The sequence below is a fragment of the Tachysurus vachellii genome, chromosome 16, assembly GCF_030014155.1.
Source record: "Tachysurus vachellii isolate PV-2020 chromosome 16, HZAU_Pvac_v1, whole genome shotgun sequence".
NCBI classification, from domain to species: Eukaryota; Metazoa; Chordata; class Actinopteri; order Siluriformes; family Bagridae; genus Tachysurus; species Tachysurus vachellii.
Window position 1 is genome coordinate 804,808 of NC_083475.1, and position 16,532 is coordinate 821,339.

The following is a 16,532-nucleotide window of genomic DNA, read 5'->3' on the forward strand; positions in this document are numbered from 1 at the left end:
TGGTAGGGAGGGAGTTGTGTAGCAGGTTTCTGAATTCTGGACATATTCTACTAAGGGTAAAACCTTGGTCCACCATTGTGAAATGAATTACTCTCTGCACTCATTATAAGGATGTGAGAGGGAATTGGCTTTGATGTTCTTTGAGCCAGGACAATACGAGAGGGTAAACTAGCACCTTGAGAAAATCAGCACCCACCCAGTCTGTTGTGAATTCGGTAAATTTCATTCTTTATATATTACATTTTTGTGAACTGTGGAGATCATGAAGTTTTCTATTCTCTAACCATTGATGCTATTCCTCAAATGTCAAGTTTGTTGCCATTGATGATGATAAATGAATCCAAGGATATCTGGCTTATGTTAGTTTACATTTACGTTGTGTTTACTGAGTGCTGGTGTGTTCTATTTAGATTGTGCCACCTGTGTGTGATTAAGTTTCCTCCTCTGCTTAACCTTAAATTTAAATTTCTGATTTTGTTTATAGATTTTGTTCATATTAGAAGTAAATAATAAATAAAGAGGGAAGTCAACAATAGTCTCCAGTTTCATGTATTGTTATTGTCCTTGTCACTACAAAACTACAGATATAAATTAATAGTGAAGCATTAAAGGGCTAACAGTTGTCAATCATGTTAGATGCTTATCCAGAATTTTGTTTGGTTTTTTATATGCTTGTAAATTTGTAAGTTGAAAAGCCCCATTGATTTTAGATTGTTACCTGCATTCTGTCGCAGTCTGTTTAGAAGAGTCTGTGCAAGAGTAGAACTTGCCCTGATCGTCACAAAACAGAAAGTTAATTGTGTTTATGCAACACAAGGTGTTGCATGAGATGCATGATCTATTACTAAACATAAATATAGTATGCATTCTAAACATTTAACTAAATGTTTCATGTTTATTCTCACCTTAAAGAGTTGCACTCCAATGCAAGCAAACATAAACTGCAGCAGAGTAGTGACAATAACAATGTTCCCGATGGTGCGAATTGCTACAAATACACACTGGACTACATGCTGTGAATACAAAGACATACAGAAACATAATTTAACATAATGAAGAGAAATGAGTTTGTTTTGTTGATGTTTAGAGTGTCATGAAAATTAATGAAGATCCAGGGATCCTAAGAACTAGCAATAAGTAAGAGAGAGACTCTCTGACTTACTTTGAGGCCCTTGGCTCTGTTAATAGCTCTCAGGGGTCTGAGGACTCTAAGAACTCTCAAAATCTTGACAACGTTAATGGCACTCGACCTGTAGGGCAAATAAAGGTATATATCTAAGCTGATCCAAACAGGATATGGTCATATAAAGACAATTGTACACCATACAGTATGTGGATTCTATATGACTGTTCACATTTGTGTCTGCATTTGTTCGTAGGCATCCAATACTGTATGTCCCATAGATGAATTGTTAATTTGGAAGATACTAAAATGTCTAGTAAGACTTAAAAAAGCAGGTAATACAGACAAAGAGTAAATGGCCATAAAAGCCCATACATTACAAATTGTGCTAACTATGATCTAGACAGTTTGGGTTTATTACATTAGGTGTTACTCACTGAATCCCAGAAGAGATCAGAGAGACACTGACCACCACCAGGTCCAGAATGTTGAAGTAGTTACGACAGAAAGAACCCCTATGGAGGAATGCTCCATATGCTGTCATCTGCACACAGGAGAATGAAATTAAGAATGACCAAATATTCATAAAATGTACGAAAAAGCTTGTGAAAGATGAAATGATAGAGGAAACATGGAAGGCTCAGGGATGACATGATTTTATTTATTTATTTCACCTTTAATATGATCTCTATTGTGAAGAGACCTGTGAACACATGATCTGCATAACCTAGAATCTGTGAGAGTAAAATACACAAGCACATATCAGTGTTTCTTCAGAAAGATAAGGCACACAGATAATGCACACATGGACATGTACAATTATCCTATCTACCTGATTCCTGAATGAGTCACTTTTTACTGGGTCTTCTGCAGCCAGTGAAATACTACTTAGCAGAATAAAGAAGAGGATAAGATTGGTGAAGACATTGTGGTTGACAATCCTGTGACACAAAACCCGGAACCTGCGAAGAAAGAGAAGGTAACAAACCAAAGAAGATGTATGAGTGATTTTTTTTTAATGTAAAGCCAGCACATATCTTGCGTAAAATATTCTTAGAATTTAGTTCTTTGGATCAGAATGATTGTGGAGTGGATAATATCTGTAAATTAGAAACACTATATACTTACGCATGCAATGGCTGAGAAAATAGCATTTAATTTGTTTCATGTATATTTTTATTTATTTATTAGTGTTTCTAACATTTAGCTGGTCTTGAAATGTTGATAAATGTTTCCCTAGTTATGAACATTATCTTTTTTGTGTTCTCTCATTAGAAACACACGTGTTTACAAGGTGTTGCTTGATACTTGCTATGGTATTCCAAGTGGTTGCTAGGGTATTGTTAGGCTGTTGCTATTGTATTCTATGGTGTTGATACAGCAGGTGATGATAGGTATCCAAGATCTAACACAATTGGGCATGCCTCCCCTCTGCTGTCAGCAGAGGGAGCCCTCACAGGAATACTAGCACTTCTGGGAGATGGGCTGATACACAATAAGAGCTGGACAGGGTTACTGAAGGGCAACAACCCAGCAGCAGGACCAGTTCCTGTTCCATTATTTGAGCAGGAACAGGAGGAGGAGCACTACCAGAGCCCTACAAAATTACCTCCAGCAGGCTACTGGTTTCTGAGTGTTTTTGAACACATGATAGCCAACAGTAGCCTTATTGCTTTAGGTAATGGGGTGAAAATCTACTGCAGTTGGCCCTGGCTTCCTCAAAGTGCATGACAAATGCCTGGCTTCATCTGGCCAAAGTGTGTAGGCAGCTTCTAAATGATGAAGACACTGATGCCACTGACTGGCCCAAACCATTTGGGAACCTCTGGGACATCATTTATTGGAGGACCCAAAGCCACCAACTAGCTCCACAGACTGTCCAGCTCACTGATGCCTTGATCCAGGTCTTGTGGGGAAAGCATACAGACACATGGGGGCCAAACACACTATTATGGGTTGATGAAAATCATGCAGGTTGTATCAGACTTAAATTTCCAATTTTTGATTTTTGGTGTGATTTTAAATCCAGCCCTCAATTGGGTGATCATCAGATCATTTTGTTCTCAACAAATTACACAATGTATATAAGTAATCATGGATATCTTGAACAGTGCGTTTGTTAGAGACCCTGTGACTCTAGGCAGAGACTCACTTACTTGTTTGTATGACTGAAGATGAAGAAGGCTCTAGCTTCAGGCATAGGAACAGCCTTCTCCTTCAGATGAATGTCGGAAAGAGGCCTTGGCCTTGGACCCACTGGCATGTCTGGCTCCTCTTCATCATCCTCTCCTAGGGAGTGAGAAAAAGATCAGGCTTCAAACAGTAGAATTCAGAATCAGAAAGAGAAAATACTTTATTGCCAAGTATGCTTGCTCATACAAGGAATTTGTTTAATTTCCAGAAGAGGGTTCTTCCAGAACACAACACCACATAGACAATAAAAATAAAAAGAATTATTGAAAAATAAATAAATTGCATGTACAGTTGTGCTATAGATGATAGAATGGAACAGAATAAAATGAGAAGCAGGGATGTACAAGGATGGAGATGGTAACTATTAAATGTAAGGTTACTGCACATTGTTATTGCACAATGGCAAGAACATTTAACTGTTCCTGAGGTAGATTGCCTTGGGGAAGAAAATGTTCTTCTGCCTGGTTGTGCTGGTATTTGGGGCTCTGTAGTGCCGGCCAGATGGTAAACGTTTAAAAAGTGGATGACTTGTATGTGAGGGATCCAGAGTGATTTTCTGAGTTCTGAGGAAACTCACTCTGGATATATACAGTTATTGGATTTTGTTGCTGAACCAAACCAGACAGTTACTGAAGTGCACAGAACAGACTCAATGATGGCTGAGTAGAACTGTTATAGCAGCTTAAACAAACTGTGGCAGGTTAAACTTCCTCAACTGGCAAGGGAAGTACATCCTTTGTTGGGCCTAAAATCACTTTATATGGTATCCATGTTAAGAGGTGAGTTATAGTCTAGTATATTAAGACTGAACTCAGAAAAGGTGAGTAAAGTGATAAACAATTTTGCATGATCCAGATATATATTTTAGGTTAAATAATTTATTCTGATGTGTATGGAATATTTTAGAGTGGCTAGGTAGCTGGGGAAGACCTGTGTAGTGTGCACATAACTGTATTTCAGTATATAATTTAGATGTTTTCAGATTTTCAATCATCTATGAAAGCCCTGAATAGTAATATGTTCAGTGTATTTTTAAGTCATATTTGTTGACTGCTTTTTTATTTTGCTCATATTATAGAAGATAGATAGGTTTCATAAGAAATAAATAAATAGAAATACATTAAATCTTCTCCTTAGAAATACAATATTAGGAAAGAGGATGAGCAAGATAAATTGGGAGTCTTTTATTGTTTACATAAGTCAGGTAATGATTCTGCTATTTGGGAAAAGATCCCATGTGAATATTCCAAATGCAAATAAGTATAACTTTCCACAAAGGGTGAGAGAAGAAAATATACTCTGGTGCAAAAAAACAAACAAAACAAAAAAATTTTGCAGTCATTATACACATATTGCTAAAGTAGTAAAACTGATGGAAATGTTAGAATTTATTACAGCTCATTTTGACTGTGCTGCCATAGTAGAAAAAATAATTTGGAAATTTGAGTCTGCAACACTTTTTTTTCACCTTACCATTATTATTTCATTTTAAAACAGGTTCTTTGGTACCTGGGAAGTCATTCACTGGATATGGATTCTCATCATTGTCATCAATATTGATCTGCAAATCACAAGTCACATTTTTAAGATCTTGCCAAGTGATACTGGAACAATATCAGGAAAGCTCCATTAGAAAACAGATGGGTAAATGTTAAAGATAAATTATGTAAAGACATTTTGATTGCTTGGATTGTGTGGATTATATAGTCCTCTTCTAATACTACCCATAGAAAACATGTGGAAAACACCTGAAAACATTATTAGAAGCCTTGAGTTACTATTAAATGTTATGGACAATCAGTCAAGGCTTACTCTCTTAATCCTCATTGTACAGTTGTTGACAGCTGTATATTAAGGCAGTTTTCTTGATAAAATGAAACACACTATCTAGAGGTTGGTGTGTCCAAATCTATATCTCTGGATTAGGATTATTGATTAGATCTATTATATCTTGAATATATCAGTTCTGGCCAAGATAAGTAAAACGTCTTAACAAAAAGACTCATACAGTTGCAACTGCATTCGCTTGGTCACCTTTTTTAAATAATTAGTAGGGTTTGTTTCTATGTAGGTACAAGAGTGAAAATAACTTGCCTTGGCGGGTTTTGGAGTTTCTTCATTTGATGTAATTGATTTCATTTCAATCTTTTCCTCTATTTTTTCAACTGGAGGGTTCTCATTGCCTTGCCACTTCTCTGGACTAGCCATTCTGTGACACATACAGTAATATGGTTTCAGTTAAACAGTATTGGATCCCAGTATAGCATTACACTCATCCATAGAGAGACATAATTCACAGAATACACACGGTTATTGTAAATTTTATTCAATATAAATATTTTGAATGTATAAACTGTCATCGTTTTAATATTTATTTATGAAAATGGAAATTCTATAGAACTGGCTGCAATTGCAAAATATAAATTTCCTTTACATATCTACACATAGTACAGTCAAATAAGTGTACAAATATAAATTAGTTTTTTCATTATTTAAAATAACCAAGCTGATCTATAATAATTTAATAATTATAATCATGTAAACACAATCACAAATAAATTCTATTACACCTTTTCTATATATTTATGGAGATTTTATTTCACAGTTGTGGGGGATGCATCCACCTAGTGGAGCTGGAATCTGTGGCCAGATGCAGATAAGTCTGGGCTAAGCTACTCAGCTTCTTGGCTCTAAAATTAAATACTTATTTTTTTTTTTTCAAGATTCTTGTTGTTAATTTAGTAAATTAATGAACCATTGGTGCCTATGTAACCTGCTGGTCTGAACTGAGTTCATTCTGAACTGCCTGAGAGCTTTCCTCCAGAGCTAGTGCAGTCATTTCCAAGTCTTCATGAGGGGTTAAAAAGATATTCATTAAGCAGCCTGTTTGATTAGCCTTGTCAATAGTAAGACAACGTAAGCAACAAATTAACACCATCTGGGTAAACAAACTAGAAGCACTCATGTTTACTGAATAGGTGAGACATAGGAAATTTTGAGATGACTTTTGGAATACAGAATCTTTGTGCTAATCTAACAATTAGTTGTGTATCAGGATTTCTGACCATAGAACAGTCAGCAAGGAATGAATGAGGAGCTTGAATGGATAATAATGATACAGACAAAGATACAGCAGAGTATGTTTACACTGCTGAAAGCTCTAGCACAGAAGAGAGTGCTGCGCCCTGCCTTATTAGAGTAACACAACTGCCCATAACTGCCTAAATATTCTAGAGAAGAAGAAACACTAAGATACCTCAAAACAAGAGCCAAATGAGGAAAGTATTATACTTGATAAAACTCTTATGTCACTCAGAATGTCTTAAACCAAATGAAAACAGAGTTGAAGTTGGCAATTTGCATTTACAATTCAAATTATTATCTGACATGGAAAAAATTTAATTGTATTTGTTTCATGCCCACTGAAAAATCGTCCACTCTGCATTAAGTAAACCCTCTTTTTCATTTTGTGACTGAACAGACAAGCACATTACTGTTCCTAGTGAAAGCACACAACAAAGGAAGAAGACCCTTTTCTTTTTGTTAGTAATATTTCCATAGCCTACAAGGTGTACTTTACACGTTAAGGACTTTACACTTTTCATTATACATGGTTTCTTAACTCCATGGTGGGCATACATTACCTTGCCAGCTTTCGCCTCTCCTTCTCTTCTTGTTCCTCTTTCTGAGCTGACGTCAGACTCTCGGCATCTGCAAGGTTGTCTACAGCAATGGCCAAGAATACATTCAGTAGGATATCTGTTTAGTTCAGGAGTTCAGGAGTATAAAATAAACAGTGTAAGCCTGTGCTGGTTTTGTTTTGTTTTTGACCTTGACTGTAATGTTTCTAGCATTCTCAATCCCCCCACTGTAAAGGATACAGTTTCCACAGATGAAGAGAATGATGAAGTAGATGCACACAAGCATGCCAGGAAATGAAGGTCCACCATAAGCCATAATCCCATCATACATTACTGAGTTCCAATCCTCTCCAGTCAAAATCTGTTCCCATAACAGCAATTAAAAAGCACTCAAATACAGATAGAATAAAAGCCTTTATTTTGTCACATAGACATTACTGCATAGTGAAATTCTTTCTCAGAACTTTGTAGGTTGGGGTCAGAACACAGGGTCAGCCGTGATATAGCATGTCTGGAGAAGTGAGGGATTAGGGCCTTGCTCAAAGGCCCAACAATGGCAGCTTGGCAGTGCATGGGCTTGAACGCTGTTGTACCCTGAAAGTGGTGTTATGTATCAAGAAAACTAATGCACCAATAAACAGAGCAAGACTGGTGACAGATTGGTTTATTGAACATGAAAGTTAAATATCTACCATGGCCTGCACACTCAATCTGAATAATATTGAGTCTTTTTGGGGTGTTTCGGAGAAGTGAGTTAGAAAACATTTTTCTCCACCAGCATCACATAGTTACCTGGCCCCTGCTCTGCAAGAGAAATTACTCAGAATCCTTCTGGCCATGGTGTAGGACTTGTATTTGTCATTCCCATGTGAAACTGATGCTGTACTGGATAGAAAAGTAGGCCCTACACCATACTAATAAATTATACTAATAAATAATAAAAGACCAGGTGTTATTGTTTAATTATTAAAGAACTGTAGTATTTCTTGATTAATTGTTGGGTTGTTTTTAGATTTCTGTTGGCTCTTCTAGTGAAAAGATTTTTTGTTTTATCCCCTATCTGTCAACTGTCTGAAAAGAAGTCTAACCTAAACTGTGGAGCACTGTTTAAGATGATGGGTCATCACCACCATGAACTGTGTTCAATTTAATCTGCAAGCAAGCAACTCTTCTCCACATGGAATACCATAGCAGCCACCAAGCAAAATGTGAGACCTTTTGCAAATTATTTTTTCATATCTATAAGAATGTTATGTGAAATTACTCATAATAATCTGTCTATCAGCCTATATCCTAGCACCAACACCAACTCAATTACTTGGCATCTGCTTCCTCACACACAATTTCAGGTGCCCTCTATCCTGCCTGGTGGCATTATCCATTACTGGCTCCTGGGACCTAGTTTGTGTAGCAGCCCAAGGTCCCTGTAACAAATGCTCAGAGGCAGGCAGTGTTAAATCCATTTGTGGTGTTTCTTAGAACACAGGGCAGATGCACTATATTTCCAAATGTTTTTGGACACCCCTCCAAACCATTGAATTCAGGTGTTTCAACCAGTTCCGTGGCCACAGGATATATGCATAAAATCAATCTCCTAGGCATGCAGACTGTTTCTACAAACATTTGTGAATTAATGGGTCGAGCTCCTGAGAGTGACCCATTAATTCACAAATGTTTGTAGAAACAGTCTGCATATTCCATGGAACTACTAAATATTCCATGGTTAACTGTTAGTGGTATTATAACAAAGTGGAATCCATTGGGAACAACATCTACTCAGCCAAAAAGTGTTAAACCATGCAACAGCACAGAGCATGGTGATGCTGAGGCACACAGAGTGCAGAAGTCGCCAAATTTCTGCACAGTCAATAGCTACATACCTCCAAATTTTCAGTGGCATTGATATGAGTTCCAGAACAGTGTGTACAGAGCTTCATTAAATTAATTTCCATGGCTGAGCAGCTGCATCCAAGCCTTACATCACCATGCATTAGATGCAGTGGTAAAAAGCATGTCACAACAAGGACTCTAGAGAATTGAAGATGTGCTCTCTGGAGTGACAAATCACAGTTCTTTCTCTATCAATCTGATGGACAAGTCTGGGTTTGGCAGATGCCAAGAGAACAGTACTTTCCTGACTGCATTGTGCCAAGTGTAAAGTTTGGTGGATGTGGATTATGGTGTGGGGTTGTTTTTCAGGGGTTGGGCTTGGCTCCTTAGTTTCAGTGAAAGAAACTCGCTTCAACATACCAAGACATTTTGGAAAATTTCATGCTACTAACTGGGGAAGTCCCCTTCCTGTTCCAACATGACTGTGCACCAGTGAACAAATCAATGTCCATTAAGACATGGATGAGCAAGTTTGGTGTGGAGGAACTTGACTGGCCTGCAAGAAATCCTGGCCTCAATCCGATAGAACACCTTCAGGATGAATTAGAGTGGAGACTGCAAGCACACACATGTGATTCTAGAGGAACAGTCAAAAATTCCCTTAAACACTTCTAAACCTTGTGGAAAGCCTTCCAGAAGAGTTGAAGCTGTTATAGATGCAGAGGGTGGGGGGTGGGGATCCATATTAAACACTACGGATTAAGAATGGAATGTCATTAAAGTTCATGTGCATGTAAAGCAAACATGGAGTTTTGGAGAATTTCCTAGGAACACCTCCTTCTATGAGGTCATCCTCTTTGAGAATTGGTCCATGGTGACCAATATAGTAGAGTATTCTATTTTTCCAATTTTATTTGTCACATACATAAGCATACACGGTATGACATATAGTGAAATGTGCTTTTTTACGACTGTTCCTTGTAATGAGAAGAAATACAATAGAAATTGAAATGTAAAATGTAAGTGCAATAAAGGACAAATAAAGAGAGAAAATCAACAATAAACATAAATCTATGAATCTTGAAAATAAGAATAAATACAAAAAGTAAAAACAAAAAACAGATCTTTACAATGTGCAATGAATGGGATAGAAGCGTGCAAAATTGGGGAGGTCCGTAATAAAGTCTACGGTCATGTGGGACCTTGGACATTGTGGTATAGGGAAGGGTCCCAGTAAGCCTGCTGGTACTTGACGGACATCCTCATTTGGGAAAAAGATGGTGCAATGATATTCCATGATATTCCATTGAATGGGGCCATGATTATGAAGGTTGGGAGGATGTGTTCAGGCATCTTGGCTGACAGGGTCAAGGAGTTGAGATAGGGCACTGGCATTGACACTGGGAGCGGACACCATGGTGCATCTATTCTAACACAAACAGGATACTAGGATCGGGGTGATTCAGTATGGGGGCCACAGTGAAGCTCTGCTTCAAACAGTATAAAGCTCATTGGTCTGTCTTGGAACAATAGAGCCTCTGGAGTAGCCACAGAGCTTTAATTCCATATAAATCTATGGTAAAACTTTGCTACACCCAGGACCCATTGTAACAGGTAAAGGGGATGGGCCATTCTTTGGTAGCCTGTATCTTGCTGTTGTCACTGCCCTCTCCCAGCCTGCTGATAACATTCTCACTCACATTTTTCTCCTAAAACATCCAGCTGGTGCTGTAGCAGACAAGAGAGAGCAGAGTGAGAACCTGGTTAACATAATAGATCGTAGGAATAGATCAGAATGGCAGACAGGTGATCAGTGGCACAGTGCCAGTGGCAATGCAGGGGAAACTTGGTGGTGAGGTGTAGGTCCTCTCAAACAGTCACTGATGGATCACATTGATGGCAGGCCACAACTCTATTAAGGCTGATAGATGATGAACCCCATTAGCAGGGTCAACTGTTCCACTAACAATAAGCTTTGAGGCCAAGGATTCAGGCTCACCTTGGCAGCTCTCTGATTGGGCAGGAATCACTACAGTGACCGGTTTAACCACAGTAAAAACATAGTTGGAGCTGTTGCTGTTGCTGTCACTTCTCTGATAACACTGGTTTTACCCAGTTGCTTGGGCACAGGATCCACTGGCTTTGCCATCTTGGGGCTGTCTCCATGGGCCGGATAGTTGCAGTCACAAACTTACATGATTTTTCCTCTTTATGCTCTGCTGTGCACAGCAGAGAATATTGTGTCTTGTGTCTTATGTACATTGTTGTCTATTTCTATGTTGTCTATGATTTGTTAATGCACATTTTTATCATTTATTACTGTGTTAATTCTTTTATTCTTTATTTATTATATAACATTGATTACCAAGCCATTTACCTAGTTCACAATGTGTACTTGAACAACACAGTAAAGTGTTGCTGGCTGGGACTGATGGTTTTCTTGAGACTTTAGCATACGACAAGTAACACCTCTGTTACTAGCCTCCACTTTAGTGGTGGTGAAAGGCAGACAAATATAAAGATGACCTTTTTTACTGTATAGCATATTGGATTTAAGCTCAAAATATTGCACAGAAATATCTCTACTTGTCATTGACATGCATTCTCTATATTACCTGGAAGACTGTGAGTAATGACTGAGGGAAGTTGTCGAATGTGCTCCGACGTGTCTCATCAAAGTTGAATTTCCCACCAAACAGTTGCATGCCAAGCAAACTAAAAATAATGATGAAAAGGAAGAGTAGAAGCAGCAGGGAGGCGATGGAGCGAACAGAGTTCAGCAAAGATGCTACCAGGTTGCTGAGAGAGTTCCAGTACCTGAGTTCCAGTGCAGAACAATTTTAGTACACAGCCACAATCAGAAGAACTTATATAACCATAAAATGTGATATTCCTTTTGGTCACTTCTGGTTAATCTAAAAGGTGGAAACAAAAGTTTAAAAAATTGCTCTAATATAAAAGTCAATGCGCTTGATTTAATTTCTAATGTGTTTGTTAAATAATGATTAACTTATTAAACTAAGTAATAATTATGTAATTTATTTATGAAGCCAATTGCATGGGCTATTTTCAATATTGCTATTGAATAATACTGCGTATTATGAAATCAATAGATTTAATAATATTTGTTTAATCCACGCTTGTGCTCTTAGGACGCATTTCAGGCTAGCTTTATGAAGACATTTCTTTTCCAAGTGATTTATTAAATTTGATATTCAAATTTTCTAAATGTTCGAATCATATTTTGAACACTCTCATACACACCTGGTGATTTTGAAGATGCGCAGCAGGCGCACACAACGCAGCACTGAGATGCCTAGAGGGGACATAATCTTTGTTTCCACCAGAATGGTCTCTAGTATCCCACCACACACCACAAAACCATCAAAGCGATTAAAAAGCGAGACAAAATATGCCTGCAGTCCTAAACTGTACATCTTCAAAAGCATTTCTCCAGTGAAGAGAGCTAGGAGAACCTTGTTGGCAATATCTGGGAACAGAAAATCAAAGGAAATTGTGGACAGATATTTTACCTGAGTCACTTCAATAATAAATCTTTACATGCAATAAAGCTGGCATCTCTCAAAAGACAGTGTAGTGTTTTAACTATAGGGTATTATTTGCAGTTGTAATAAATAAGAGCATTCCTTTACCTTGCACATCAGTCAGCCATTGTGGTTGTTTATGGTGTTCTGAGGCAATGGTTAGAGTATTCAGGAACACAAAAAAAATCACCAGCCAATAAAAGACGTTCGACTTCACAGCAGCCCGACATTTACGCCGGCAAAGACGATTCCAGCGGCGAGAATATCGACTACAGAAAGACAGACAGACAGAATATATGAAGACATACAGAGCAATATGGAGACCTATTTGCTGTTAGAAGGATTTAAGGCAAGCATAGTCACAGCCTAATGTACAGTATGTCACATTAGGATGATACAGTGGAAAGGGCACAACATTTGGAATGAATATACATTATATACTCAAACAGACAGACATATATGAGAATGTTTAAAGAGGACCATTAGATGGCAAACTATTCCTTCAGGCAGTGAGAACATGTACTAACCTGAATTTGGATTTGGAGATCCTATTTCTGGAATGAAAAGCAGAATGGATTATAACAGACAAGGACATAACAATATGGATGACATCGTCAACAAGGTGAGAGACATAACACAAACATCAGCAGCTCCTAGTTCAGCACACAGGTACACAAATGAAATGTTCTATTCACTAGGAGCAGTTATGTATCATTGCCCTTGTGGTAATGCCAGCAGCTGATCACACAGATCATTAGAAGAAGAGAGAGAAGGAAAATGCAAAGAAAAGCAAGAAATACACTCACTGTCCACTTGCATAATGTTCACACTTGCTCATTTATGCAATTATCAATTCATGTGGCAGCACCACAGTGCATAAAATCATGCAGATCCTGGTCAAGAGCTTTAGTTCATGTTCAAACATCAGAATGGGGAAAATGTCTGACCTCTATAAGTGTGACTTTAACTGTGGCATGGGTGTTATGATCTATGAATAAGAATAATAATATATATATATATATATATATATATATAATAATATAATAATTAGAATAATATATTATTTTAGATTTCCAAACATTACTTTTCTCTTATTTAAAGGTGCCCTGCCACACGTATTTCATTACTTTTGTGGTAATGTCTGAAGTTTACCTTAAATGCCTTGGTTAACTTGTTTCAAGCCATTCTAGTGTGGTATAGAAAGCCTGCAGGAAGACTCAGCTCGATTTGCGCCAGTTCTCATTAATATTCAATGAGCTATGCTGCTTGGCTCCGATTGGCTAACCGCTAGGATATGAGAGCATGACTATTTATTCGCCCAGCACAATAAGTAGCCTAGCACTGAGCTACACGAATTCTGTGGGTGCGGTCTCAAGTGGGAGAGCTCATGAATAGTAATGAGCTCGATCAATTCCACGTCACACTGAGCAGCTTTTCTAATTGACCTGATTTCTCTGCTTATTTCTTTTCAGTGGCTAGAGCTGACAGGGGAGGTAGCAGTTCATTTTCACATTCCCGACACAACACAAACACATATGGACCTAACACATATCAAAAAATACAAGTAAAAACGGTTTTGTGTGGAAGGGCACCTTTAATAAAGTTTGTATAGGCATTACAGTGTCTTCACATTTTGACATTTTGCAACCACAAACAAAAATGTATTTCATTAGGATTTTATGTGATAGACCAACACAAAGTGGCACATAATTGTGGAGTTCAAGGAAAATGATAAATGGTGTTTAAATTTTTTTTTTTACAAATAAATATCTGATAAGTGTGGTGTGCAATTGTATTCAACCCCACTGAGTCAATACTTTGAAGAACCTGCAATTACAGCTGCAAGTCTTTTAGGGTTTGTCTCTACCAGCTTTGCACATCTAGAGAGTGAAATTTTTGCCAATTCTTCTTTGCAAAATAGCTGAAGCTCAGTCAGATTGGATGGCGAGTGTTTGTGAACAGCGATTTTCAAGTCTCACCACAGATTCTCAATTGGATTTAGGTCTGGACTTTGACTGGGCTGTTCTAACACACGAATATGCTTTGATCTAAACCACTCCATTGTAGCTCTGGCTGTATGTTTAGGGTCATTGTCTTGCTGGAAGGTGAACCTCCGCCCCAGTCTCAAATCTTTTGCAGACTCTAACAGGTTTTCATCTAAGATTGCCCTGTATTTGGCTCCATCCATCTTCCCATCAACTCTGACCAGCATCCCTGTTCCTGCTGAAGAAAACTTCCCCACAACATGATGCTGCCACCACCATGTTTCACGGTGGGGATGGTGTGTTCATGGTGAGGTGCAGTGTTAAGTTTCCACCACACATAACATTTTAAATTTTGGCCAAAGGTTTGGCCAATTATGGTCTCATCTGACCAGAGCACTTTCTTCCACATGTTTGCTGTGTCCCCCAAACGACTTGTCACAAACTGCAAATGGGATTTCTTATGGCGTTCGTTCAACAATGGCTTTATTCTTGCCACTCTTCCATAAAGACCAGATTTGTGGAGTGCACGACTAATAGTTGTCCTGTGGACAGATTCTCCCACCTGAGCTGTGGATCTCTGCAGCTCCTCCAGAGTTACCATGGGCCTCTTGGCTGCATCTCTGATTAATGCTCTCCTTGCACGGCCTGTCAGTTTAGGTGGACGGCCATGTCTTGGTAGGCTTGCAGTTGTGCCATACTCTTTCCATTTCCAGATGATGGGTTGTACAGTGCTCCGTGAGATGTTGAAGGCGTAGGATATTAATTTATAACATAACCATGCTTTAAACTTCTCAACAACTTTATCTCTGACTTGTCTGGTGTGTTCTTTGCTCTTCATGATGCTGTTTGTTCACTAATGTTCTCTAACACACTTCTGAGGGCTTCACAGGACAGCTGTATTTATACTGAGCTTAAATTACACACAGGTGCACTCTATTTACTAATTAGGTGACTTCTGAAGGGTTTCACTTTTCTATATTTATTTGTAAAAAAAAATGTAGACACCATTTATAATTTTCATTCCACTTCACAATTATGTGACACTTTCTTTCGGTCTATTTCATAAAGTCCCAATAAAATACATTTTTCTTTGTGGTTGTAACATGTCAAAATGTGGAAAAGTTCAGTGGGTATGAATACTTTTGCAAGGCACTGTATTATTATTATTATTATTATTATTATTATTATTATTATTATTATTAAAAAATGTTTTAAGGCAACAAGAATGTAACGTGTCACATATATATGTACGTATATATATATAAACACAATGAAAGGAATTTAGGGATTAGCTTCAGAAGTGTGACAGCAGAATGGTGGCAGGATTCTCTATGCTTCGTAGAAAAACTTTAGCCTACAAAACTGTTCATACTGACTATAGGAGATTGCTGACATTTTCTAAAGGCAAATGGTTGTGGAATATGTTAGCATTTATCCTATACAATGCATTTATTTTTAAAATGTAGAAAGGCTTAATTCTTGATCTTGACAGCAACACAATGTATGAAATCTTATTTTTAAAAATGTATTAATTTAGTAGAAAGATATTTAGAGCGCTGGTGCCAGTGGGCATCCAATGCTTTATTAATGACAACCTTCAGACATGGTAAAAGACAAAGAACAATGCACATTGCAAGGCATTTTGCTCAGCTTTTGGAGAAGCTCTATTTTAAGGAAAGAAATTAAAATTTTGTGTGTCAAAATCTCATTCTTAGGATATGTCATATGGCTTGAAGGTGTGTCAAATGACCAATAAAAGACTATAAACATAACTACCTGGCTGCACTGTTAATAAACTTTAAAGATTGGTTTCTATTAACTTCTATAGGAGGGCTTTTGTAGCACCATCAATTCACTTCATTGTGGTTATTTAAACCATGCTCACGCTGACTCCACATTTGTATTTGGAATTGTTGGCTGTTCTAATTGCATTCACTGCTTATGAAGAGTTTCACTTTCGCAGGGAACTTGATGCTGCCTTAGGGCTGACCATATGGGAATGCTTCTGTGAGGAAGTTGAGTCTGAATCTCTGTGTGCACACACTCCAATTTAAGGGCTCGGGAAGGACACATGATGAAGTGATTATGCACCAGTAAGTCCATATAAGGCTATCTACGTCAAATAATTCCAGCTTCTTTGTCTTCAGGAAGCATTCTGTGTATGTATGTCAATTGTCTGTCCTGTCTGTCTAGTGCAGGGAAAGAAATATATATA

General features: G+C 37.9%; 1 protein-coding gene across 2 annotated transcripts in view; it reads right to left on the bottom strand.

The window, feature by feature from the left end:
- Positions 1 to 16,532, bottom strand: part of cacna1c (calcium channel, voltage-dependent, L type, alpha 1C subunit) — a 156,420-nt gene that overhangs the window by 66,371 nt on the left and 73,517 nt on the right. For both annotated transcript variants that reach the window (XM_060889293.1, XM_060889292.1), the window contains exons 11-25: positions 12,860 to 12,886; positions 12,441 to 12,601; positions 12,052 to 12,277; positions 11,403 to 11,604; positions 7,198 to 7,318; positions 6,961 to 7,075; positions 5,411 to 5,525; positions 4,826 to 4,877; positions 3,280 to 3,412; positions 1,956 to 2,085; positions 1,798 to 1,857; positions 1,561 to 1,667; positions 1,163 to 1,250; positions 906 to 1,013; positions 719 to 771 (exon numbers count right to left, since the gene is read on the bottom strand). In XM_060889293.1, coding sequence (XP_060745276.1) covers positions 719 to 771; positions 906 to 1,013; positions 1,163 to 1,250; positions 1,561 to 1,667; positions 1,798 to 1,857; positions 1,956 to 2,085; positions 3,280 to 3,412; positions 4,826 to 4,877; positions 5,411 to 5,525; positions 6,961 to 7,075; positions 7,198 to 7,318; positions 11,403 to 11,604; positions 12,052 to 12,277; positions 12,441 to 12,601; positions 12,860 to 12,886 — 1,698 coding nt within the window. The remainder of the gene's footprint in view (positions 1 to 718; positions 772 to 905; positions 1,014 to 1,162; positions 1,251 to 1,560; positions 1,668 to 1,797; positions 1,858 to 1,955; positions 2,086 to 3,279; positions 3,413 to 4,825; positions 4,878 to 5,410; positions 5,526 to 6,960; positions 7,076 to 7,197; positions 7,319 to 11,402; positions 11,605 to 12,051; positions 12,278 to 12,440; positions 12,602 to 12,859; positions 12,887 to 16,532) is intronic.